The sequence below is a fragment of the Sminthopsis crassicaudata genome, chromosome 6 (genome assembly GCF_048593235.1).
Source record: "Sminthopsis crassicaudata isolate SCR6 chromosome 6, ASM4859323v1, whole genome shotgun sequence".
NCBI classification, from domain to species: Eukaryota; Metazoa; Chordata; class Mammalia; order Dasyuromorphia; family Dasyuridae; genus Sminthopsis; species Sminthopsis crassicaudata.
In genome coordinates, this window is record NC_133622.1 from 234,944,810 (window position 1) to 234,969,523 (window position 24,714).

The 24,714-nt window shown below is 52.0% G+C and overlaps 1 protein-coding gene across 1 annotated transcript in view; it reads right to left on the reverse strand.

Moving 5' to 3' along the window:
- The window catches only part of PHF21A (PHD finger protein 21A), a 194,066-nt gene that overhangs the window by 13,671 nt on the left and 155,681 nt on the right, over positions 1-24,714 (reverse strand). The window contains 8 exon segments of the mRNA XM_074274334.1: positions 1,326-1,386; positions 1,709-1,788; positions 2,186-2,237; positions 2,468-2,566; positions 9,912-10,205; positions 11,630-11,719; positions 15,932-16,183; positions 21,225-21,440. Of these exon segments, the coding sequence (XP_074130435.1) occupies positions 1,326-1,386; positions 1,709-1,788; positions 2,186-2,237; positions 2,468-2,566; positions 9,912-10,205; positions 11,630-11,719; positions 15,932-16,183; positions 21,225-21,440 (1,144 nt within the window).

The following is a 24,714-nucleotide window of genomic DNA, read 5'->3' on the forward strand; positions in this document are numbered from 1 at the left end:
TCACTCACTGGTTTCCCGCCTTTCCCAGGCCCTGTAGCTCCGCCCCAGCTCTCCGTGATGTTTCAGAGACCCCGAGCCACACTTAGAGTTTTATCGAGCAGGCTTGGACGGGGGACAGGGACACGCCGGGGCGGCCAGGCTCCCTCACCCTTCGTGTCTCCCACGGCTCTGCTGCTCCCTCTGCCTCTCTCATGTCTCTCTGGCTGGAAGAGCAGCTGGGAGGTTCATCTCCCTTGTCCTCCCTGGCCCTCTTCCTCCTGGACCCTGCCGCACTCCTTTGTTACCTGACCCTGCACCTTGTCATTTTTAAAAAAAATACTTGTTTCCTGATGAGTTCCCTCTTCAGCCCCTTGGTTTTTTTGTTTGTTTGTTTTTGCCAGCTCTCCTTTTTTTGCTAGGGGAGTTTTGGACCCTGAGTTTCCCACATCTCACGAGCTGACTTCTCTTGCAGGATTCTAGTCCAGGGGATGCTACGGCCCAATCTAGGGGGCACAGCTGAGTAGCCCCTCCTTTCCTCCCCTGGCTCACACTCCCTTCCTTCCCCTAATCCCATCAGCTCTTCCTTCCTGGCCTTGCACTCTCATGTTCCAGCCCTCGAAGTTTTTATTTCCTGGTGGTTGGTTTTTTGCTATCAGAGCCTGCCGGCCTTCCGTGCAGGCTCCTCTGGCTTTGGCGGTCCCGGCCTGAGGACACAGGGACACAGCAGATGAGCTCTCGGGCCCAGCAGCTTGTGTCTGTGAATACTGGCGGAGCGGGCACTGGCCCAGCTCCCCGACCTCCCCGCACTCCCCGCACTAAGATTCAGGATACGGAGAAAGGGACCCTGGGACGTCTCCGGATGTCCCTCAGGCCAACGCAGAGAGCCCACTCCTCTCTCTTCAGGAGAGTTCTGCCTCAGAAAGCAGTCTGGGATCAGAGAATTAGGAGCGTGGGGGTCTTCTGACTGCTGGAGAGCACTGGATAACCTTTTCTGGCACCATGGGGGGTTCCAGATGACCCCCTTGCTCTTCCTACAAAGTCTGAAGCACCCTCCTGATGGCAGCAGGGCCCAGGGTGCAGAGCCCCTCAGCAGCCGGAGGCTCTGCCCGCGAGTGCCCGCTTTCACACAGCGCTTGGCACACTGTGTCAAGGGGCAGAAAGGCGACACTGAGCCCCCCGCTCCCGCTCCGCTAAAGCCCTGCTCAAGTCCCTCTTCACGCCTTTGTGAGAAATGCCCTGATCTTCCTACTCTCAAGGAACCAAGGCCTGTCTTCTGGAGGGGGAGGGTGCAGGGCACAGACAGACAGCAGAGCAGTAGCGAGGGAGGGCTCCCCAAAGACACTCACCTCTCTTCCGGGTCCCAGGATGCATTGTGCTGTTCAGGTACGTGACCGCGCTCTTCTTACGCTTGGGAACACAGAAAGGAAACTTAGCCGAGTTGCCAGTTACGGCCATCGCCCACGCGGTGAGCAGCTGAAGATCGGGAACCTGGGGCTTCCCCGTAACTGAGAACATCTCCCCTGCTGGTCCCTGCTGAGCCCCCCCCCCAGTCCTAGAGGGGCTCCAACATCTCTGAACAGAACCTGCCTCGCACCCTGACTCATGCCCATGCCCTGGGCGCAGGAGGGAAAACAACCAGAGGGCACGGCCCCGGCCAGGTCGGGGGCCGAGGGGCCTGCTCCGTGAGGATGTGACCCCTGACCCTGAGCCCAAACCCTGCCGGCGATACCTCAGGCTCAAACACGGCTCCGCTGTACACGGGGTTGGCCGTTGTCCTCCTTTTCCTTTCTTGCCTTTTGCTCTGGATTTCTAGGGAGAAAGAGAGGCAGGTCAGGAGAAGACAGCTTGGAGAGCATCCCATTCCGACGGAGCTGAGCACTTGTGGCGGCCTCCGCTTTCCAAGGGCCGGGGCGGCTGGGAGCCTCCTGCGAGCCCAGTAAGGCTCGTTCACCGCGGCCCGGCAGCAGAGCGAGCTCCCCCACCCCGACCAAGGAGCAGCCAGGAAGGAACACGGGCCAGAGGAGGGGGCGCTCCCAAAGTCAAGACCGGGACTCCCGGTCAAGAATGGAGAGGAACTCCCCGGCCAGAAACGACCAAAGGGCTTCTGCGTGCGGGCCGGGTCCCGGGGTGTATGGCTCAGAGCTGGGCGGGGGAAAGCTTCAGAAGCAGAGGCTCACACCCCCAGAGCCACGCTGCCCTCGCTTACCTTCAAGATGGTCGTGCGTCACCAGCCCCAGAGAGACCATGAAGGCAAGTTTCTGTGCCAAGGAAAGAAAGACATGAACGTCAGGGTCGCCGTGGGCAGCCCGGGCTCCTCGTGAGGAGCCGGCACGAGGGGCTGATGCCCACAAGGGCTCCCACGTGGGGGGACTCCCCAGAGGACTCTCAGAGGCTCAGAGGGAGAAGGCCTGAGGGGCTTGCTCTGGGGGCGCCTGGCAAGAGGAAGGAGGCAAAAGAGGTGGCAGGGAGGGCCCGGCCCGACAGATACCTGCGGGTTTTCTTCCCGTTTTGGCTTAGGGGCGGCAGGTGGAGTGATGGTTCGACTTTCTGCCTGCTTCTCTTCCGTCTCCGTGTGCGACTTGATGGTCTGAGAGAGAAAACCAAACACCCACTTTAGCATCTCTTTTCTTCTTGAAAAGGAACAAGCCCAGCATTCTTGCTGCCACCCACAGCAACAACAACAGGAACACGAGTCCACCCAAATGGGCAGCATGTTAGCCAAAGAATCATTATTATGGATTCTTCTTTAGCAAAATAAATAAATAAATAAAAAGCAAATTTCCAGGTAAATTATGTTGCACAATCAGCAAAATATGCAGCCCTGCAGCAGTCTGAATGGTCAACATGAGCAGTGAGGTCCTTGTGTAACTGAGGGCGGTCCAGGAGGCCGCCCTCGCTGATCTCTGGAGCTCAGGGGCATTTCCCCAGCAGGGGCCGGCACGATCCACTTCAAAGGTCCAGCTGTCCGCAGGTGCTGTGAGATCTACCTGAGCACCAGGTGCAAAAGGACCTCCACCAACCATGGCACTCGGCTAACGTTCCCACTCCAAGCCCATGACCTATCTGCCTTTCCCCGCACAGTGGTCTTGGGGAGAGCTGAAGGACGTTGACCGTGGAGTGTACTATAAACCAGGTGCTAGGTGGGGGGGGGGGGGGCAAAAAATCTTCAGATCATCTAGAAATGCTCAAAAAGAGCACTCTTAGGGGTCAAAACAACAACAATCATTTGCTAGGCAGGAACCAGGTGAATGGAGCAATGGCCGAGAGAGCCTGGGCCAGAAGAGAAGTCAACTGGTCAAGTCCACACCCGAGGCAAGGGCGAGGGGCCCAGGAGGAGATGCAAACGCTTGCAGGAGAAGATGGCGGCAGTCAGAGAAAGGCAACCCAAGCCGCGACCAGAGCCCCAGAACTGAGTTACCAGAAAGACAAATGTTCCGTCCAGAGCCCGGCTGAGGACCCAAATGTCTAAAGGAAGGGGGACCATAAGAAAGCATTTTAGTTACTTAAAGGCTGCCTCAAGGGGAATTCTGGGGGAAGGCAGGGCACATTTCATGGCAGTCCTGGGGAGAGGCTCCTCCCTGATCTCAGCAGCTCAGTTGCTTGGGTATTTAAACACAACTAGATCCCATCCCGGAGAAGAGAATTAATTACCGGGAGAAAGGCGGTCTTGCCCACGGCAGGCAGGGGAGATGCTCCCTGGGCGTGTGGATGCATCATCTCTGCCTTCCATCGGGCTCATCTGCACAACAGTGACTACAGCCCAGCTAGCAAGGGTCCTCACACAGAGGCGGCTTCCAGCCACCAGGGTGAGGGACCAGTGCGGTTTTTAACACCTCTCTTCTTAATATATTTAATTGGTGGACTCCATAACCCCCCAAAGTGTTTAAAGACGTGTTAGCAAAACTGTAAACATAAATGCAACTTATGACTTTTTCCTCCTTCAAGGATTTCCATTCCATTCCTTACTGAACAAGGACAACCATCACTTAAATAAATGGATTGTTGTATGTAGAGATTATCTATTTATTTATTCCTAACGAGAAGCAGCAGTTGATAGCTTCTAGGACTGTGATGGCGGAAAGGTCTCCACTTGGCTGACATCTTCAGGGTGGCTACAGGATGAGGATTTTTTTCCCCGACTTTCTTTCTTTTTAATATTCTTTTTTTATCTTGAACTTAACACTCTTTCCAAAAAATAAGCCTTTGCAAATGTTTGTGCGCAAGCTGTGGTGGAACCTTTGGAGCTCATACTGCTCCAACGAGCCATGGCAGCAACGATCTAGATGGACCCTGATAGAGCAGTCATTCTGGTCCTCTTCAAGCAAAAGGACGTCAATCACCACACAAAGCGGAACACAAAAGGTCCAAAAATGAAACTATGACTCTCCATTTCAAACAATAAATTCCTTCTATTACTTTCAAAACCATTCTGTTTCTCTGTGCTTTTTTCTGAACGTCCTTTTATTCTTTTCTGTGCATTTAAACATCACTGGCCTCCTTTGGGACATCACTACTCCTACCTCGTCTCTCTTTTCCCCTCTATCCTCCCAACTAAAAGAGAAAAATTTCCCTGGAACAAATGAGGGAATAACAAGAGGTTTTTGCCCGCGTGTCCTTTGGAGACGGGGTCTTGATGAGAATCCCTACATCTTTTGACACAGTTTTCCTTTACCGCGTCGCCATCTTTTCATATCGGTTCTGGTTCACGGCACAGAGCTGACCGGGGGTTCCACTGGGGGCTGGACGAGCAGAAGTCTTGGCAGGTTTTCCCAAGCTGGACAAGCTTTGTGTCTGTGCGTGAAGATGATCGGTCTAGCTAAGGAGAGGTGACTCTTAAGCTGATTTGTTTTTCCAATCACAGAAACTGGAGGAAATAAGTACATTTATGCACTCAGAGATCCCTGATGACGTTTCTGACGAGAGCTGCACACCTTGGGGATGCTTGAGAGGTGTCCTTGGTCAAACTGCTAGTGAAGAACCATCCAGGAAGGGGCAGAGTGGGGTGGGATCTGCTTTGCTGACGGTATGAAAATACCTCCATTCATACGTCTATTACCAAAGCCCCTTGAAGGAATCTTTTCAAGGAGGGCCAAGCTTGTTTGAGAATTCTTTTGCAAAGTCTTAGTTTTAGAGGAAGGCCTGAAAACTAGAGAAAGGGGCCTCCGGAAGGTAGACTGTGCAACAACTTGGGCTATTTTCCTCCTAGCTATGTTGGGTATTTTCACAAAGGAGTTAACCTATACCTGATCAATGATATTATTGGATTCTGGACTCAGTGAGTCTGTTTCTTTTTTAATGGCTGCTAAGCGCTAGAATAACTTGGGGGACAATATAAAGCTGGAATGGAGAGAAGGAATCCCTGGGCCCGCCTCAGAGCCACTGGGCTGGGACTCTGGCTTTGTTTGGGAGGCAGCTGGAGACCACCAGGATGGCTCTTCCTATGCCCCTTAAGCTCACTCCCCATGCTCCCTAACTCCTTTGAACCTTTCTCTTGGACTGGCAGAACAGCTGGGCTCTGCTGCCAACCGTGGGAGCTGCTGGGCACTAATGGCAAAATCCTTTCTCTGGGTCAGAGGCAAGGTATACGCACAAGCTGGAGCCTGCCATCCCTACGAGGGTCAGAGGACCTGGAGGATATGGCGCTTGAAGGATGGAAGGTTTGGCCGCAGGGGGAGCCCTAGGGGCTCCAGACATATCAGCCCTTGCTGGGGGTGAGGCTTGGCTACCTGGTGACCCCCCTGCCAAGACTCAGTCCTCAAGGCCAGCACACACTCACTGGGTTCTCCCTGGGGGGACTCTGAATCCCGGCTGAGACACTAACCCTAAGTGCTCTCTCCCACAGTCCTAGGGAAAACCCCCTTTGCTCACTCCTTCCTAAACCCTCTGAAGTCTGGCCCCTGACCTTGCCAGGCAGCTGGGCTCCCCAAGTTACCAGGGCTACACTGGCATGAATGGCATCCTCCGTCTTCATCCTTCCTGACCTTGCCATCCTTGCCCTGCTGAGACATTCTTTCCTGGTGCTTCTCGGGTCCACACTCTCCCATGAGGCTGTTGGGGCTCAGGCTCCTTTGCTGGATTGTCACCCAAGTCACCCCTCCTAAGTGTGGGTGCAGCACCCCCCCAGCTTGTGGGCAGCTCTAAATGAGGTACTAACTGGGTTGTAATAAGGTAAGTAAGTGATATGTGTCGCCGCGATGATTTTAAGGACTGACATACAATGACAGCTGGACTCTCCAACCATTTTTTCCCAGTCATTGAACATTCTATTATTTGGTCTTCAAAGACTTCCAATAATGAAAATCAGGGTTTTCTCCCTTCCATCTGCCGGGTCCTCTTCTCATCCGCCAGGCTGTCCACCCTGGGTTCCCTCAGCATGTCCAAACAGATCCCTCTATCTGTGCGGCCCGAGTCCTTCCTGAGCTCCAGGCCTGAGATGTCAGGGCCTCTCACGAGCAACATCCCCCATCCTTTCAAACCCTGTGTCCAAAGCAGAGCTTGTTCTCGGTCCTCCTAGGCTTCCCACGTGCTTCCCCACACATCTCATCTCTGGGCTAATGCATTCATTTCTACAGCCAACCCCCTAAACCCTTCTCGGCACTTCTCACCTGGACTACAGCAAGACCCTCCTGTCCAGCCTCCCAGCCTCTCGGCCCTCCCCTGTCCGATCTGTCCTTGACATGGCTGCCACAGGGACTTCCTTAAAGGGCGAGCCTCCTTCCCCTCTATCCCTCCAAGAGCTCCAGTGGTTACCTGCAGGACCAAACCTATACTCCTCTGGCACGTAGGATTCTTCCCCACTGGGGAATCCTTACAGATTATTAAGATCCAGCTCCCAGGTACTTGTTGTTGCTCCTTGACCACAGGCTCTCCTGGCGGGGATACCTGGCCTGCCTCATGGCTCCCCTCCCTCCCTGGGCCTCCTACCTGCTAGGGCCTTCTCTCTGGGATCACTTTCCTAGATGCTGGCCCGTCTTCTCCCCGCCTCCACTTCCACAATGGGGGCTCTTAGAGGGCAGGAACTGGTGGTGGGAAGCTCTGAAGGAACACCTGTTGACTGACCCAACTCCACCAGAGCTCTTCTGGCCCATTCTCCAATCTCCCTCCGGCCCTCCCCAGTTTATAAAGGGCACATTCTAGTGGGACATAAACTCCTTGAGGGCAGGGACATGGCCTCAGGGCTAAAAGGAATCTTTAGCAACTCCCTGGTCCAACCTTCTCAAGCGTGAAGGTGACAAGGCAAGCCTCCGGATCCCACACCAACGGGCTCCTCATGCCCGGTTAAGCCCCAGAGGGAGGGCCTGTAGCTCCCACTGGGCAGCGGGGAGCCCCAATCCCAGGTGCCCACGGCCAGCATTGCTTCTTTGGCCAGCTGGGGCATGTTCAACAGCCACAACTCGGCTCTGGGAATCAAAGGAGGCAGGAGGGTGGGGCGCTATGGACTGTTAACATTACCCCCATCCTAAGCAACAGCTAAGTCTCCAGAGACGGCCTTCCTCCCAACAACCCTGTGAGGTCAGCCTTGCAAAGGCTGGGATTCCCATTCTGCAGAGGGAAAAGTGGCCACGCACACAAGGCCCTGAGGTCAGATTCCACTCCAAGCTGCATTAGGTAGCAGAGCATTCTGAGCATGGATTCTGTTGCCAGACAGGTTTTTCTAGGAATAACCCTACTAAACCAAGAGGTAGGCCGGCCTAAAAAACTGAGGCTTGAAAGAAGTTTCCCCACCCAAAGAGAATGGAAAAGAGTAACCTATTTTTTTAGGTTATTTTCTTTACAAACCAAAAAAAAACCCTTCAAAATTTAACTCTCAATCCTGTCTGAAAGTCCATGGAGGGTCCCAGTATGTCCTCTCTATCCAATATCTTGTTCCTAGTATTAAGAAATTTTATTTTCCTAATGTCTCTGTCCCAAGTCTGATCTGATTGAGAAATCTCAACAATCTTTAACAAGTAACTCCAAAACAAGGCCTTTCCCTTCAGCCTTTTTATTATTCTATCAGAGGCAGGACCAATCTCTAAAAAGAGAAGTCTGACCAGCCCCCAGAAAGAAAATTCCCTCAAAGGGGCTAAGAATAATGATCTCACCAAAAGTAAGGGACAGAAGTACCTCGTGAGCTCACCTCTGACCAAGTTAGAAGGAGAAAGTTTAGAAAGAATGGAATTTAGTGACGCTAGGGAAAGGATTCTGCAGGATGCTCTCAAAGTTACTACTCCTGTTTGACCAACAAAATCACCACGTACATCTTGTCCTCCTGTCTAATTTGGATTGTCTTCTGTTTGAGAGTGTCATGAATTCTAAGCAGAACGAGCTGTGTCACAGACATTTTCCAAAGCATGCTGGGTCTTTGTCCCTTTGGGTTTTTCCGTCTAAGCTGAGATGCTTAGAATGATTTAATTAACACATCTATCTCCAGCTGATTTATGTCCAAAACAGAGTAGAGAGTATTTCCGCCGCACAAACAGCTAAGACTCCAGAGTTGGCCACCTGAGTTGGTACCCCCCCTTGCCTTGCTCCCAATAACCCTGTGAGGTCAGCATTGCAAGGGCTGGGGTTCCCATTCTGCCAATGGCAAAGTGGCCAAATTCACACAAGGCCCTGAGGTCAATTGTTGACCCAAAAAATTGAATTAGATTAGGATTTAGGAAGGGAAGAAAGGAATAGAAGAAAAACTTTTTCAGAAGAAACAAAAATCATTGTTTCTTGGAATCATCAGAAGGAAAAGGGGATAAGGTTAACAAAACAAAAAAACAAACATCTGTTGAATAAATTGATCACTTTATAGATATTCTGCAAAGCCCTGTCTATGTTGTGAGTCCTTTTTTGGGAGCAGAAAATGAAGTCTCAGGTTCTAGAAGAATGGCAGCATGGGTCTCTGCTCTGGTCTTATTTTTCTTTCAAAAGCCTCTGAGGGCTCTAAGGCTCTACAAGCTGATCCAATCTCCTTTCTAGTCCTTTTCCTACTATTCCCCTTCTTGCCCCAGTCAAACAGCACTCCTTTCTGCCCCCCTCTTGCCCTGTTTTCTCACCTGTTCTCTACCTCTTACCTGATGAACCCCCTTTTTAACCCAAGGTCCCATCACCTATGGCAGAGTCTGCTCCTCAGCCTTCTCTGACCCGGCCCCTGCCTACGCCAGCAGGGACAGTGCCGTCTTTCTCAACATTTTCTGGTGCTCTGCCCAGAGGGCACGGCGCAGGGATCTCGTTCTTTGCCACCCCGTGGCTGTGTGGGGGCCAGACCGGGTGCCCTTCTGTCAGATAAGAAACTCGCTGACCACAGGTTCGGCCCACTCCCGGCAGCCCTCCCCAGGCCCTGCTAAGAACCGGTGCAGGCGATCCTGGCGGCTCCCCGGTCCTCGGCCCAGCAGCACATGTGAGAAGCCTGGCCCTGGGACAGCACATTTCCAAAAGGCCCCGGGAGAGGGGATGCCATCTCGCTGAGCTCCTGAGCTCGGGGACTGGGGGGAGGGGGCTGCTTTTAGGAGATAGTGACAGTTCTTCCAAATGGTCCTGCCTTTCCGGGAAGAGCTCCCTCCCATTTGTTTTTGCTGAGAGGTGGAACAAGAGCTTCCTGCCCAAAATCTCTCCTGCTTCTGGGGGGGGGGGTTCTGCCCTAGAGCTCTTTCCTTGAGATCTGAGGGGGCCCACAGACAGGCAAGTACAAATGAAAGCCGGCCTTCAGCAACAGGGCTGAACGTGCTTAAGGGGGGGAAAGCCTTTGCCAGACTCAGTGTGGAGCTTTATTTTTGCTGCTCAGAGCGGGGCTCTGAAGCTCCTGTTTCTGATGTGCCTGAAACGAGTGTGGTGGGTTCTGCACCCTGACAGTCAGAGCAGGGAGGACAGTGCCAAGCACCCTGTGGGGCTTTCCTGGAGGGCCCGTGGAGGCCCCGGGCTCGCCCACAGGAAGCCTGCTGTTGGGCTCCTGCGGCTGGTACCTGTTTCTCGAGGCTCGGCTTGCTGAGCTGCACAGTCTGAGGCCCGGCCAGGCGGGCCCCGGGAGCGGCAATCACAATGCTGGTGAGCTGGGCCATGGGGAACGTCTTGGCGATGGTCGCCGTCTGCCCGTTCACGACGCGCACGGGGTGGATGGAGTTCTGGGACGTGGGCAGGGATGTGGGGGTGAATTTGGTCAGCATCACAGGCCTCTGGATGAGCTGGGGGGCTGCTAGCATCGGAGGGGGAGCCGGTGCGATGGGGATGTTGTTCTGGGCCACGGGCTTGGGCCGGACCTGCAAGGGAATAAAGAAAAGGGCAGCCCCGTCGCCTCACTCAAAACGTTTCCTGGAAGCTAGAAGCAAGAGCTAGGAAATGAAATGAAGTCGTGTGAACCACAGGATGTGAACGCTTTCTGAGCCCAGTGCCTTCAGACAGGCTATGGGCCTTTACCGAACCTTCGATGCTACCCCAGGCCCCTGGCACAGCCCTGAACCCAGGACTCCTTGGCATCTACATCATCCAAGGCTCTTCTCTTTATCCATGGCTGGTCACTTTTCCCCTTCTACTTAATATCATTTTTTCCCAATTACATGTAAAAGATAGTTTTCAAAACTCATTTTCACAAGCTTTTAAATTTGAAACTTTTTCTTTCTTCCCTAAGATAGCAAGCAATCTGATTTAAGTTATACATGTACGATCACGGAAAATATATTCCATATTAATCGTGTTGTGAAAGAAATCAAAACTAAAAGTAAAAACCATGAGAAAGAAAAAAAATAAAAATCAAAGCTGAAGGCTTTGATCTGTGTTCAGTCCCCACAGTTCTTTCTCTGGGTGCAGATGACGTCTGCTATCACCAGTCTACCAAGTCAGCCTGGATCACTAGGTTCACCATCTAGCTTCTTTACAGAGGCCAGAAACCAGTCCCCCTACACCGCTGGCTCTCGGCTATCACTGCCCCCCCACCGTGACTCTGGATTCCCTTTTGCTACTGGGTGACATGCCCTCAGTAAGAATTCCCATTCTGCCCGCCCAGCAGGTCAACCTACGAGAGGGTCAAGGGGGCCTCAGTAGGAAGCTGGTCACTGTCTGCAAACTGAAAGAACGCCCTGGGGGTCTCCCCAGTTCCTGTGACCTGGGCTAAGGTCAGAGACCCTTTGGACAGCAACAACTGCACCCCTGCCAGCAGGCACATGGGAGGCACTCAGGGGGGTTGGTGGTGGCCAGGCCTCCAGACGAGGGGCATCCTGCTCCCCACTTTCTGAGGGCGGTGCTCGGCGTTGCTCCTGACACTGACGGCTGCCTCTCCATGTTGTCGGTGCAGAGCCGGGATTCTTTTTTTTTTTTTTTTTCCCTGAGGCTGGGGTTAAGTGACTTGCCCAGGGTCACCCAGCTAGGAAGTGTTAAGTGTCTGAGACCAGATTTGAACTTGGGTCCTCCTGACTTCAGGACTGGTGTTCTATCCACTGCGCCAGGATTCTTAAGGAACACAGGGAAATCCAGATTTCATTTTGTCCCTCCGCTGCTCTCAGGGAGGAACTCTAGAGTCAGAGCTCTGCAAGCAGTCAGGGGCTTCAGACAAGATTTTTCTAATCTTCCATCTGCCAGTCCCTGACACCCCCCCCCCCCCCCCGCCCCAAGACTGCCTCGGGCTCTTCTTGTCCTTCCCAGAAGGATTTCTCATGACCTGAGGAGAGCAGCTCTTGTGCCCACTTACCTGGGGAAGGAAGTTGGGACGAGGAGTGAGTCTGGGAGGAGGGATAAACTGTGGAACTTTGATGGGCTGAGGAGGTGTTGCTTGAACCTGCTAAGCAAACATGGAAGAAACAGTTAACCACGGAGGTGATCTGGCTGCAGGACCCCGACGTTAAGCTCCACCAGGGGTTCGGGGCTCACATCTCTTTGGGGAATGTGCTCCCCCAAACCTCTGCCCCCAGCCGTCACTGTTTTCTTAGCTGCTCGTTCCTCTGAGAACCCCATTTCTCTTTCATCACACACCTAACTGTAGGACATAGCTGGCTCAGCAGCAATTTCCTTGAAATCCTTCAACACTTGCACTTATGTATTAAAAAAAAAAATCAAAATTGACTCTACAACCCAGGGAAGTTTTGTCAAGTTTGGCTGACCTGCCAAATGGCTCTTCACCTAATAGAAGGGTTCTTATCTGAACAGGTTTAAAATTGTAGGAATAATGAATGGGCTTCTGGCCAAGCTATGGAGTGTACCTAACAAGGACTAGTAAGAATGTCTTTGCCGGGAATTTCGCAGATCTGATTTTTTTTTTTAAAAGCTTTAAGTTGAAAAGGAGAAGATGGAGAGAAAACTGCTCAAATCCATCCACTAAGCAAGATACCATAAAGCGTGGGAGAAGAATAGCAGTAGAAATTCCCAGAATTAAAAGAAGAAAAAAACTTCTAAAAAAAGGAGCAACCAAGCAAACTTCCACCTTGGGCATCCCTATACAAAGATGGTATTGATAAGCAGAATGATTAGAGAGCCCACTACCAGGAAGGAAACTTGACTTTCTGGGTATCCTGGAAGAACAAGGCCTAGGACTCAAATGTGAATCTGGAGCAAAAACAATGGGGTGAGGGTGAGGGCGGGGGCGGGGAGAGGAGAAGCTGTCCAGAAATGGAAGCAGAGTCGATGTCTGTCCCTGGGGAAATAACTCCGAGCTGACTGGAATGAAGTGCTGCTACAACATAAGGAACAAGGAGGGAAAGAGTGCAGAAAGGCCAGCCAGTCTTCCGTGGGGCATCCACCCTGGAAACAACATCAAGTAATTATCAGGGCCACGCCCGGGCCACCTCCTCAGAGATGGAAGTGGGGCGCCATGGGTAAGGAGCGCTGCCCTCACCGCCAGATTCAGCTAAGGCTTGTTACAGACAATGGCCTGCTGCAGCGGAGAGAAGGGAACAGACGAGACTTCCGGAGCAGACCGACACTGAATGAGAGTGATGGCTTCAAGTGTCGAGGCAGCTCCCAAAGCACAGCAATGCTTCCGGCTTCAGGGTCATCTCACTGCTCGAGGACAATCCCTATTCTGGGCTTGAATTTCACCAATAAGGAGAAACGGGACCCTGGGGTAGAAATGACGGGAGCGGGACAAGAGGGGGGCTACTGCATCTTAGATTTTATGACAGAAGCAGAGGGAAAGCCAGGAGGAGTCTGCCTTGGAGCCTGCATTTGGGGGGAGTACTTTTCAGGATAGAAATCAGCTCAAGAAGGCTCTTACGAATAAAATTCTGAAGATGGTGAGAGAAACAACAGTGACCAGGAAAAGGGAGCCCGCTGTTGAAAAAGGAAGCGGATGTGAAGGGCACGTACACAAGGTGGGAGCGGGGGCAGGGGAGGAGGAGAAATGTCGACGTGTGGCAAGGTCCTTCTGTCAGTTCTCTGTAGGAAAAGAGGAGGATCCTAAAGGGGATGACTGCGGGAAAGAGCTGAGAAAAGGGAGAGCTCTGGAAAGGACAGAGCAAAGAGGTCCCTGCAGAGCAGAGCAGGAAGTCCAAGAGAAACAGGGAGAAAGCAGGAGAGCGGTCTTCGAGGAGGCCGTACACCCTTGGTCCACTGTCCCGGATCCCGAAGGCTGTGACACCGAAGGGAGACAGGGGGCTGCTGCGAGCCCAGAGAAAAGCCGGCCCCCTTTTAAAAGGGCACTAGCTGAAGAGAAGCTGTAAAACAGCTCGGGAAGACGCCCCTGCAGCATCTCGAGTGGCTCGGCTTGACTTCCTCACAGTTTTGGACCATTCTCCCAACGGAATGGTGAGTGACCTAGGAAGGGGGACATGATGACCAACAGCCTGAAGCCATGACTCCATTAATCAAGACAGTTTTTTTTTGTTTTTTTTTTTAGATATAGTGACACTGTGCATGGCCTACTTGCTTCAGAGAGATATTTACAAAAAATTAATCCCAGCCTTGCGAACAAGGGGATGACGTGGGTTGGCCAACAGGCAGACTGATGGGTGCATCTGGAACTTAAGTGATGGCTAGACCTGAAGAGCTTCTCTTCGTGATCCAGGGTCAATGTAAAATGAGGTCTAAAGTGGAGCGCCTCGGGGATCTGTTGGGTCCTGGGCTGTGGGGCATTTTTATTCATGACATGGAGAGTTCATAAAGCAGGAAGGATGGGGAACGTGCCACAAAATCGTCTACAAGCCGGAAGGCTGGGCTGATCATAACAAACCAAAGGCAAAGTCCAACACTTGGGTTCCCAGAATCGCGTTCACAAGCGAAACCCGGGAGCAGCATGGCTCCAGTGATGGAGTGACAAGAGTCAGGGCGGGGCAGACTCACTGCTGACCCAGAGCAGGGATGGGGGGGACAGCCGGCGGCGCAGGGCCTGGCACTGCTCCCCACGGCCTGCCAAAACGGAGTGAGAACCAGGCCTCCTCCTCCTCTTTAAGTGATGGGGGGAAGCAGCAAGTCCTGGAGCTGTCTCGCATCAACAGTGATGAAGATGACGATATTGTTCCTGTTATCATCACTGATGGCTACCTAGATCACTGAACTATCACAGTCAATGGTTAAATAAGAATAATGATGGCTGACAGTTGTAGGGGCGGTGACAGTCCTTTACAGCATTACTGCACCCACTTCCCGGCACTGTTGGGGTCAAATGCGATAATCATCATAAATGTAGTAAGAGCCAGAGAAAGGTCAGCGCGCACTGATGTTGTTCAACAGGGTTGCGTGTCTCGTACATGTGACTTCCCCAATTAGAAAGGAAGCCCCCTGAGGTACTGGGTCCTGGGTACCGTTGCTCAGGGTGGAGGACCCATGGGAAGGTAAGAGCCTGCCTGCCTGCAGGGGGCACACGACCCAATGCGGGAGCAGAGATGGGCAGAGCTGCAGCTACCCACGGAGGGACGGTCCAAGTAGGAAAGCAGTGAGGAGGCAGCATGGGGAGCCTGTGAAGGGAGGCAGGCTTTGAAAAGCCAAACGGAGCTAAGGGGGAGTGCTAGGACTTGCTGACAAGACGAGGAGCTGTTTCAGGCATGCAGGAGGTGCTTCTGGTAGCTCGGGGCCGAGGGCTTTAGGTGCTGGGGGCTCTCTTTAGGGGGTCCTCTGGTCTCCCAGCCCTGGCATTTCCAGTGCCTGCTCCCCACCTCCCACACTGCCAAAGCTGGCGCTTTTCATTCTGTCCCAGGGGTCACAATTTGGGGAGGGCCCTCGGCGGCCGGAAGGTGTGCTCTAGGACAAGGACCTGAGTTTGGGCCCTGCGAGGAATGCCTGAAGGAACCAGAGAGGAAGCCTGAAGAAAAGGCTGCTTAGGAGAGAAGTCCAGCAAGGCCTGTCAATCACCTGGCAGGGAGGCCAGGCTGCAGCCCAGCAAATCCTGCTTCAAGTAAAGCACCACTTTCTAACTAACAATGTTCAGCCATGGCAGGGAGCTGCCCTTCCCTGGGAGTCTTCAGACAGACTGACTCCATTCCCTTAAATGGAGACTAAATAAAGGAGAGTCTGAGGGTCCCTGAGGTCCCAGCAAACTACTAAGCACTTCTGCCCTCCTGGGATGAACTGACTTGTTGGGCACGTTCTCGAGGTCCCGGAAGAACCCATCGCCTTGTCATTGGCTCTGCGCTGCTTTAACTATATCAGACATACTAACAAGGCTCTTTCAGAAGGGCTGGGATCTGACTCCTGGCCCTTCTTTTCAGAAATAATACAGACTTTCTCCCAAAGAACTGAGTGGAACTTTGACTCTTAGAAGTTTCCTAGTCATTTTTGTTCTGGGCCTTTCTGCCAGGGGACCTATATTTCCCCACATTAGACCACAGGCAATGGGCTGCCACAATGTGCTAAGTTTATGAGTAGTTTTAAAGTACTGTCAATGCCTTGAACTTCCTGAGTCTGACCCCATATGGGTAAGTGCTGCTGCCTGAAGAAGTCGCTAGCAGAAGGGCGCCCGGCACAGAACACAACGAGCGAAAGGCCACAAACGGACCCATTCTCTAAAGCTCCGGAGAGACGCCACACCCTCGTCCACAACGCAAAGACCCCGAGTGCTGCTTACCAAAGTCACGGTGTTTTTCGCCACAATTTGAACAGCCTCTGCCCCGGGCCCAGCGACCTTGCTGGATGTCTGGAGGTTGACCGGTGTGCTCTGCACGTCGGGGCTGAGCACGGCCTTCTGGCTGTTGATGGCAGTCACCATGGCGATGGTGGGTCTCTGGCCCACGACAGAGGCAGGCATGGTTGCGGTTGCTGCTTTCAAGACAAGAGGTAGTGTCTTTGTGGTGATCATAGAAGCTGTAGTTACAGTCTTCTAGAGTAAAGAAAACAGATATTAGGAGGATGCAGACGTCCACCCTGGCTGCTATGAAGCTATCAAGTTTTGAGGGAAACAAAGCACTAATTCACACAATCCATCAGGATGCTATACATAATAACCCTCCTTCTCCATACCCAAAACACCCTTATTATTATGACTTTGGGAAAAGGAAGCACTTGTTGATCCAAGTGTCCATATTCCGTTTCACATGAAACCTCAGGATAACACCTGGAGCTTATGTAATATACTTTCGGTAATGAATGGAGTTCCAGAGATGTAGGGAAGAGGGTGAGCAGAATTCTAGGTATGTTTTTACTGCTCATACTCTTATTCTTAATAAACAATTTGTAAAAGTTGCAAGGCTGACAGGGGCACACCTTTCCTCCTCTCCATTTTGATGATCTCACCAGTGAGGAGAGAATCACCACATAGTGTTAGTTATTTTTTACTGACACAAAGTTTGGGGTAAAATCTGATTTTCTGATTATTACCCTGGGGAGGAAGAAAGGAAACACACAAGAATCACACAACTTAATTCCTCTGAGCCTCCTAGTTTTATGGAATGTATCAACCTATTAAGTGAGCAAATATTGGTTCTGAGCATTAGAGGATTATCAGATCCTCTGATTTTGTAGTCCGATGTCACTAACTACGGAATCCTTCTCTGGAGAATGGTAGAGCAGTGATCAGTGATCAAGTGAATGAACATTCCAATTTAGACAGAATCAAGAGTGGGATGGGGTGAGGGGCCAGACTGATTTTCATCACTGACTCTTCAATCTATGGAATGACACTTTCATAGGTTCCTTCACTGCAGTAAATGAATCTAGCCATCACAAAGTAAAGAGACCAACAACCATAACAGAAAGGACAATTGCCTGTTGGATTCCCAGAGAGGAACAAGAAAAACCATGTGATCCAACTCGCCACTGAGATGATGCTACCTTAGGCTTCTTCTCTTTAAGTTCTAGGTGACTCAGAAGCTCCTCATCCTTCTAGTGACAAATCTAGATGTATCCACAGGTAACATACATTTCTTCCCTTACTATTCATGCACCTGAGTTTCTCTTTTGGACCCCTATTTTTTTTTACCTTTTCTGACCTATGACCCTCCTCCCAACATTGGCTTGGAACACATTCATCATCTAGTGCACTTGATCACCACGGGATACAATTTCAACCTTTTTCTTTCTTTCTTTTTTTCTGAGGCTGGAGTTAAGTGACTTGCCCAGGGTCACACAGCTAGAAGTGTTAACTGTCTGAGATCACATTTGAACTCGGGTCCTCCTGAATTCAGGGCTGGTGCTCTATCTATCCACTGCGCCCCCTAGCTGCCCCCAACGCCACCTAGCTGTCCCCAATTTCAACCTTTTTCAATGATTATGAAAAGCAAATTGTCCCAGAATTTGTGCAATCCCCTCTTTAAGAGGGCAGTGGACAAATCACTTTCCCTATTTTTCCTAGTTTCCTCACTTACAAACTAGAAATATCACCACGTAACTACTACTCTGGGAAAAAGACATATTATTTGCTATTTCTGAGGTGATGAAAACTATAGAGATGTTAACTTACTCTACTAAAATATAGTAAAAACCACATCACCAACTGTTTTTCACTATAAAGGGGAAAAAAACCTTTCCTATGAGTAAACAGGCTTTGCAGATACAATGCACTGGAAGCAGAACTCCTGACAAGAGAGGCCATTCTGCTTTTCTGTGACATATCCTCAATTCCTGGCATCACCATGGACCTGATCCTACCTGTGAGACAGAGGAGATAACGAAGAAGTCCCACTTTTACCAAAGGAGAGACCTCAACCTTCACAATGCACTCTTCCTGCCAGAGTACAGTTTAACATTTTTATTCAACTATTAATTGCCCTTGAGGTACACATGTGACCCATGGTGCAGGGAAATCATCCGTGTCTCCCACCACCTCTGGCCAGCACTTGAGACAGGTCTCTCCTGACCACTATTTCTAGCTACGAATGTATAAGCCTCTGCCTGACAGATGGCTCTGCCTTCCTGATTCCATGCCAGGGCTTACTTTAGGCCAGGGAGGCAGTGAACACAAACCACCAAGGATTCAAGTTGGAAAGTTTCTGCGGCCCTGGGAACCAACACTTTTGCAAACCTAGAAAATTCTTCCCACAACAGAAACAAAGTACAGGAGAAAGGGGGAAAGGACATATCTGCAAAGGAAAAACTTTATGTTTTGATTGAAGTATACTGGTGCTTTCCAAGTAAAATTAGCTCAAGGTCTGAATATACTGAATTAAAAAGTAGCAGTTTCCTGGATATTTCACTAGAGGGCCCTTTAACTTTGAGTAAAACTCAACTCATGACACAGAAATGACCTGGAAGTTAATGCCCAAATGTGTAGCAAGGAACATTGAAAATCACAAGATATTTAGTTGGCAGTCAAATTTTATTTATTTATTTATTTTTAAGATTAGATAGGCTCCAATATACTGTAAAGAGAGAGTTTTATTAACAGAGAATTGATTTTTCCTGCACGTCTATTTTCGGTTGCTTTATCTATTATTGTGGAATGTTCTACAAGGATAGGAAGTGATAGCCAAGAAAATCCCCCTTCTTTCCTCTGTGGGTCCATTTTGCAGTACATTTTATTAATTTTTTCTTTGTTTATGTTGTAAATGAGAGTTGCTTTTTAAAAAACTATAGGTATTCTGATTGGCAAATTTTTAAATGGACCTAAAGAAACTGAATTTATTAATCATTAGCAAGTGTCGAGGTGCTCAGAGAGCAAACTTTCTGTTCCCGCCAAGTAAATAAAGAATGTGAGAAAAGGAGGAGTCTTAAAAAAACTGCTCTCTAGCTCATCGCACAACTGGGAATGCTATTGGAGTGGAACATTTCCCTGGGCTATACAAGGACAAAGAAATCGCTTTCACAACAGGAAAGAATAAATTCTACCTTCCTCCCTTTACATAAACACGGTATGCTCCAAAGGTGCCACAGCACATGTATCAGCTAGTTCCAGGCCTTTTGAAAACGAACCCACCCAGTGATAATCAATCACAAAAGCTGGCCAGCTGACATTCCCAGTGAGCCCAGAATTCCCAACTTTAAAAATGTCTCCCCAAGAGGCGAAGCTAAATCCGCACAATTCTGGCTGTTAGAATCATCGCAGGGCTGGCCTTACTACGAATAATGGAGAAAGTACTTCTGAATACATCCTTCAAACGTAAACTTACTGACCAAAAATACTCTGCCCATAATTCCTTTGGGATGGAGCCCTTCCGCATCACCACAACAAACATTTAAGTACTCAGAGACATCCAACTCAGATTAAAGGCTCACTCGTCTGCTTGAGGACGGCCCCTGAATGAAACGTTCTTCTATTTTCAGCTTGAAAACTGTTCCTGTTCTCCCCAGGTTTCATTGTTCAGAGTGTCCCAAAAGTCTTAGAGCCATCTTAAGCTACGGTGGCTTATAAAGGCCATCACAGGCTATAATAATGTAGCTTTTAAGTTGTATTATTTGTAAGCTAAATTGTTTTCGAAAGTTTTTTTGATAAGCTACCATTGCTTAAGACAGCGCTCAGATTTTCGGGACACCTATTTTGAACGTGACTGATGAGCCATGTCCTGACTAGCTCCAAACCCTACGATAACACCGTCTGTGACTAACCCACATTACATGTTATAAAGCTGCTTCTCAGCTTTTCTCAAGCTCTTTTTGTGCAGGGAACATTCACCATTCACTACCACACCTCTATTACAGCCGGAGGAAAAATCTGACCATCAGCCAGAAGAAAATTCCTGTGGAAGGGTCATTTCCACTCCCACGCCTGCCCTCGGACTATCTGGAGGTCCCACTGAATGCTGCTGACCACATGGCAACTCCCCGGGCAGGACAGGCTGGCCCTTCTGGAAGAAGCTTCCTTGGTTTTTTGGGTGGAACACAGGCAGGAGCTCGTGCTGTTCTGTCCACAGGAAGACTGTCACCCACTATCTGTTCATTTCAACTGAAGTCCAAGGAGAAAGACTCTGGAACTCCCCCCCCCCTTTTTTCCCTGAGGCTGGGGTTAGGTGACTTGCCCAGGGTCACACAGCCGGGAAGTGTTAAGTGTCTGAGACAGATTTGAACTGGGGTCCTCCTGAATCCAGGGCTGGTGCTCTCTCCACTGCGCCCCCTAGCGGCCCCCTCCCCTTTCCAATATTTAGATCTGACAGGGAGTAAAACAAGGTGGCAAGGGAAGCCACACGGGTGAGCAGTGTTGGCCACCATTAATTAAGTCCGGAGTCTTCAGTTTTGCCCTAAGGCCCGTTCCCCAAAGCACGCGGCCGTGTGATAAGCCTTTCTGAGCGCCGGACGAGGAGGGCTTTTTCCTGCTAGGTGGCTACCTCGTCCCCTCCTGCCTCAGTCACAGCGGCGGACGTTTACATTTCTGAGACAGCCAGTCTGCTTATTGGGGGCAAGCTTGGGCTTCCTATGCGCTCCCCTCTTCCGCTGACGGAGTTCTGTGGGCCGGGCCCTGCGGGGCAGGCAGCTAGTGTGTATACAGATTAGTAAGTACTAAGCGCCTCGGTTCCGAGACCCCGCGCAGCCTGGCCTGACGAAGCAAGCAGTCTCCTTTGTCCCTAGATGACTCCCCTGGGCTTCCCAATGGGGCACGTGGATAACTAGTTCAAGCCCTACTGAAAAATAACCCCGCGCGGGGCAATCCGGTCACGCGGCTCCTGCGTGGGGCCGGCCGGGTCTGGCTGACAGTCTCGGGGCCTGGCTCTGCCCTCCGGAGGGGGATGAGCCTGCGCGAGTTCGGACCCCCCTGGACGGATCACACTCTAGGGGCGATAGCTCACGGTGGACGTGACTTCTGGCCGATGTAGCCGCCTCCCTTCCACCCCCGGCAGGAGAGCTTGGGGAATTGCTCTGGCAGAGAAACATGGGTGCTGCTGAACATGGCTCAGGGGGAGGCTCTGGAGCGGCCTGCGGGGCTGCCCGCCCTGGACGCCGGGGAGCCCTCGCCCCTTCACTGCCCGAAGAGCAGAGCCCTGTGCCCGGCTCACCTGTGACGGGGCGGTCAGGTTAGGAGAGGGGGCAGCTGGTTGCTGCTGGTGGTGGTACTGCTGCTGCTGCTGCTGCGGGAGCGGCGGGAGCGGCGGCGGCGGCTGCTGGGCGGGCGCGAGCTTGTTTTCGGACTGCGACAGCGGCTGGATCTGGAACCTGTCTGGCTGTTCCTGCTTGACGATCAGATTCTTCCGAAGCTGCTCCACGACTCTTTTCTGCCGGATAAAGACAGACATCAGAGGTTAGGATACCACCCCGCTGGATCCGCGCACATAAAACGAGTCAGCGTCTCCCCGTGAAGAATTCGAAGGGCCTCCCAGGGACCACGGAAGAAGGCCCCTCAGCGGCCCCAGTTTTAGAAGGACGGGGAAACTGAGACCCATCAACACGCCGGGAAGTCCCGGCGCTCCAGGACCGGGGCCCAGGTTCACTGACTTCTGCTCTGGTCTTACTTCTGCTCCCCCTCCCCCTCCCCCTCCCCCCGGACTAATTCTTTTAAAACAACCGTGTCACCAAATGAAATAACTTCTCACGTGCCCACGGATGGAAACAAAGCAGGTAAATAAACGAGAGCCCGGTCCGGCCCCGCCACCGTAAGTTACTGAGTTGTGCCGCGGGAGGGAAGGACGGGAGAGCGGCCCCGGAGCAGAGAGCACAGGTAAAGAGGGCGACAGGCGGACGGGCGTGAGCAAACCAGGAGGTTTCCAAGTTATCAGGACCTCTTCAAACTCAGGAAAATCATCATGTTTTTGCACTCACTTATTTAAAGCCGTGGGGGAAAGGAAGCTGGGAGGAGAGCGCAGATGTGAGGCCGGACTGGCGGGCGGACAACGGCCCAGGGCCGGGCTTGGGAGCCTGGGGCCCAGCTCAGAGGCCCCGGGGCCTTCCTCGGAGACCCTTCCCTCCACGGGAGGGAGTGCACGGCCGGTTCTCTGGTGGGGAGCGCAGGAAAAGGAGGCGGGGGAGAAGTGCCCGAGCCAGGTGGTGTCTGCCTGCCCCGCCCTCTCCCTCCGGGGTCTAGCACCCCTCAAGCGTTCTTGGTTACATTTTCAAAATACTTTATTACTATTAAAATGAATTCTATCCAATATTCAAAAAGCTGCACTGACGCACTCTTTGGGAGATTTAGCCAGGACAGAAACCCCAACTTACACCCTCGTTCTGAGTGACTTTTCGGAAAACAAGACGTGTAATGGGAATTTCTGCGCCCCCCACCCCCCCCACCCCGGTCTGTGAGTGCCCAGAGAGCGCGCTGGCAACGCCCGGAAGGCTCAGAGCTCCCACCCCCGCCCTCGGCTGCCATTCCTCCTCCGCGACAGGACAACCGTGCCAGGCCCGTTCTGAGGGGCGGAGCCCTCCGGACACTTGTATGTTGGAGGACCGGATAGTGACCAAGAACTGCTCTCAGCTCCGGCGTTAACAAACTCTCCGAACTGCCCCATCAGCAGCTCGCAGCCAGAGGCGGGGGGGGGGGGGGGGGGGGGGGGAGGGGGAGGGGGGCGCGGAAGGGGGGGGTGAGCACGAGGAACTAACACACCGCGGGACACCCGCCAAAAACGGAATAAAAGCAGCCCCCGGGACCACACAACAATCATGGCTCAGCAGGAGCAGCACCGAGGGAAAGGCGCCCTGCTCTCCCACAGCCGTCAGTCCGCTGCCCGCCTGCCTGAGGGGAAGCGACCGGCAAGGAGCTAACCACCCAGATCCCAGGGGCAGGAGGAGAGGAAGAAGGGCTCCAGGACTCCGCCCGCGGCCGAGCAAGGGGACAGCCAATCAGGAGGAGGGCTCGCCCTGAAGGAAGCCGGGGAATCACCTGGCCTTCCCAGGGGCCCGCCCCCAGGGCCAGAAGCAAAGCCCGAGGCAGTCGGGCAAGAGCTGGGACCGAACAATCGGGAACTTTCAGGGGTCCTTCCAGGGGCAAAAGGGGGGGAGGAAGGAAGACCACGAAAAGTGGGAGAGAAGAGAGTAAAGAAAGGGGGCTAAGCCGCGGGCGGCAGGGGGCAGGTCACGCAAGCTGGAAACGTGCTGGGGGTGGTCTTTAAAGACTAGAGAGGCAATCACAGAGCCCGGAGGGGGCGTGGCCGGCCAGCCTGAGGGGCGTGACCAGCAGAGCCCAGAGGGAACGTGGCCCAGAGAGGGGGCATGGCCTACGGAAGGGGCGTAACCACCCCAGTCCGAGGGGCGTGGCCAGGCAGTCGGGAGGGGACGGGAGCAAGAGAGCCCAGAGGGGGCGTGGCCAGCGCCCTGCTGCAGTGAGTATATAGAGGTGGATCCAGAAGAGAGGGGCAGGTGCTTTCTATGTTTCACTGAAATAAATGTGAGGGAGAATATTGATCGCTGCGGTTGTTCTGATTATTTTCAGCGCCACAGGTAAAAATGCAACTTCACCAGGCCAGCAGTTGCCCTCAAGTCTGGGGGCCCCTTGGGCTGGGGGGGGCTAATATATTCCGTTGAAAAGGGCCAAGCTCAGGCAGCTGTTTTTTGCAGAGACAGCCTGCAGTGCAGCCAGCTCCCTCGCATAAATTTCACAGCAACCCTTCTCTGCTTCAGTGTACTTTTATATACGAAATAAAGGGGAGGGGGCAACGTGGAGCTTTAGATGGCACATGAGCCATGGACTGAGGTCAGCTGAAGTTCCCTGAGGCCCCTTGCGGAAGGTATCTTGCTTCTCCTAAGTCTGTAAATATTATTAATCCTTTCGATCAGAGAAATGATGGACTTTGCTGGCAAATGGAATGCCTTCTAACTCTTTAGTGATGATTACACTGTTATAAACAGTTTGACATTTTCCGCATTAAATTTGAAAGATTTTTCTTACATGCATCTATCAATCCCTTTGGAGCATCTCTGCACAATCTTGCAGCTATTCACAAAGAGGTCATTTCTTAATCTTAATGACACTCTCAAGACAGAAAAGAGTAGGAGGAGGGCGCAAAGGAAGAGAGGGGAGAAAGCTGGAAGGCGGGAGTAAGAGAGTTAGGATCCCATCATTCTCTCTCGATGCTTTCTTATAAAACAATAGGTGCCGGGCTGCCAGGCCTCTACGCTGGCCAGGAGCAGCCTCCTTCAGTCTGTCTGTCCAGAACGGTTCCGTAAGCCCAGCATGTGTTTCGGAGGCCCAGATTCCCTCGACACTCCCACAGGGTCTCACAGGGGCTTGTTCAGGCAGAAGAGTTCACAGAGCCTCTGACATCCCGTGTCACTGTATCCCGTGTCACTGTTTCAAAGACAGGTAGTCCCGGTAATCAATGTTATGGCATTGGCGATATAATCACCTTGTTCACATGACAGCAGGCCCCGTCTCAAAGAAAAACCCATGGAGATCTGTGGGTCCGATTCAGCAGGAAGTCAGGCTGGCTCATCCGCCCTAGTGCAGTGTGGAAGCCACGTGGAAGGATTTTTTCTCTTCAGATCAGGCCCCAGTTAAGTCTCCCAGCGCTGCTTTGAAAAAGGCTCCTTTCCTCTGAGTCCCAGGGGAAGCAACACGGT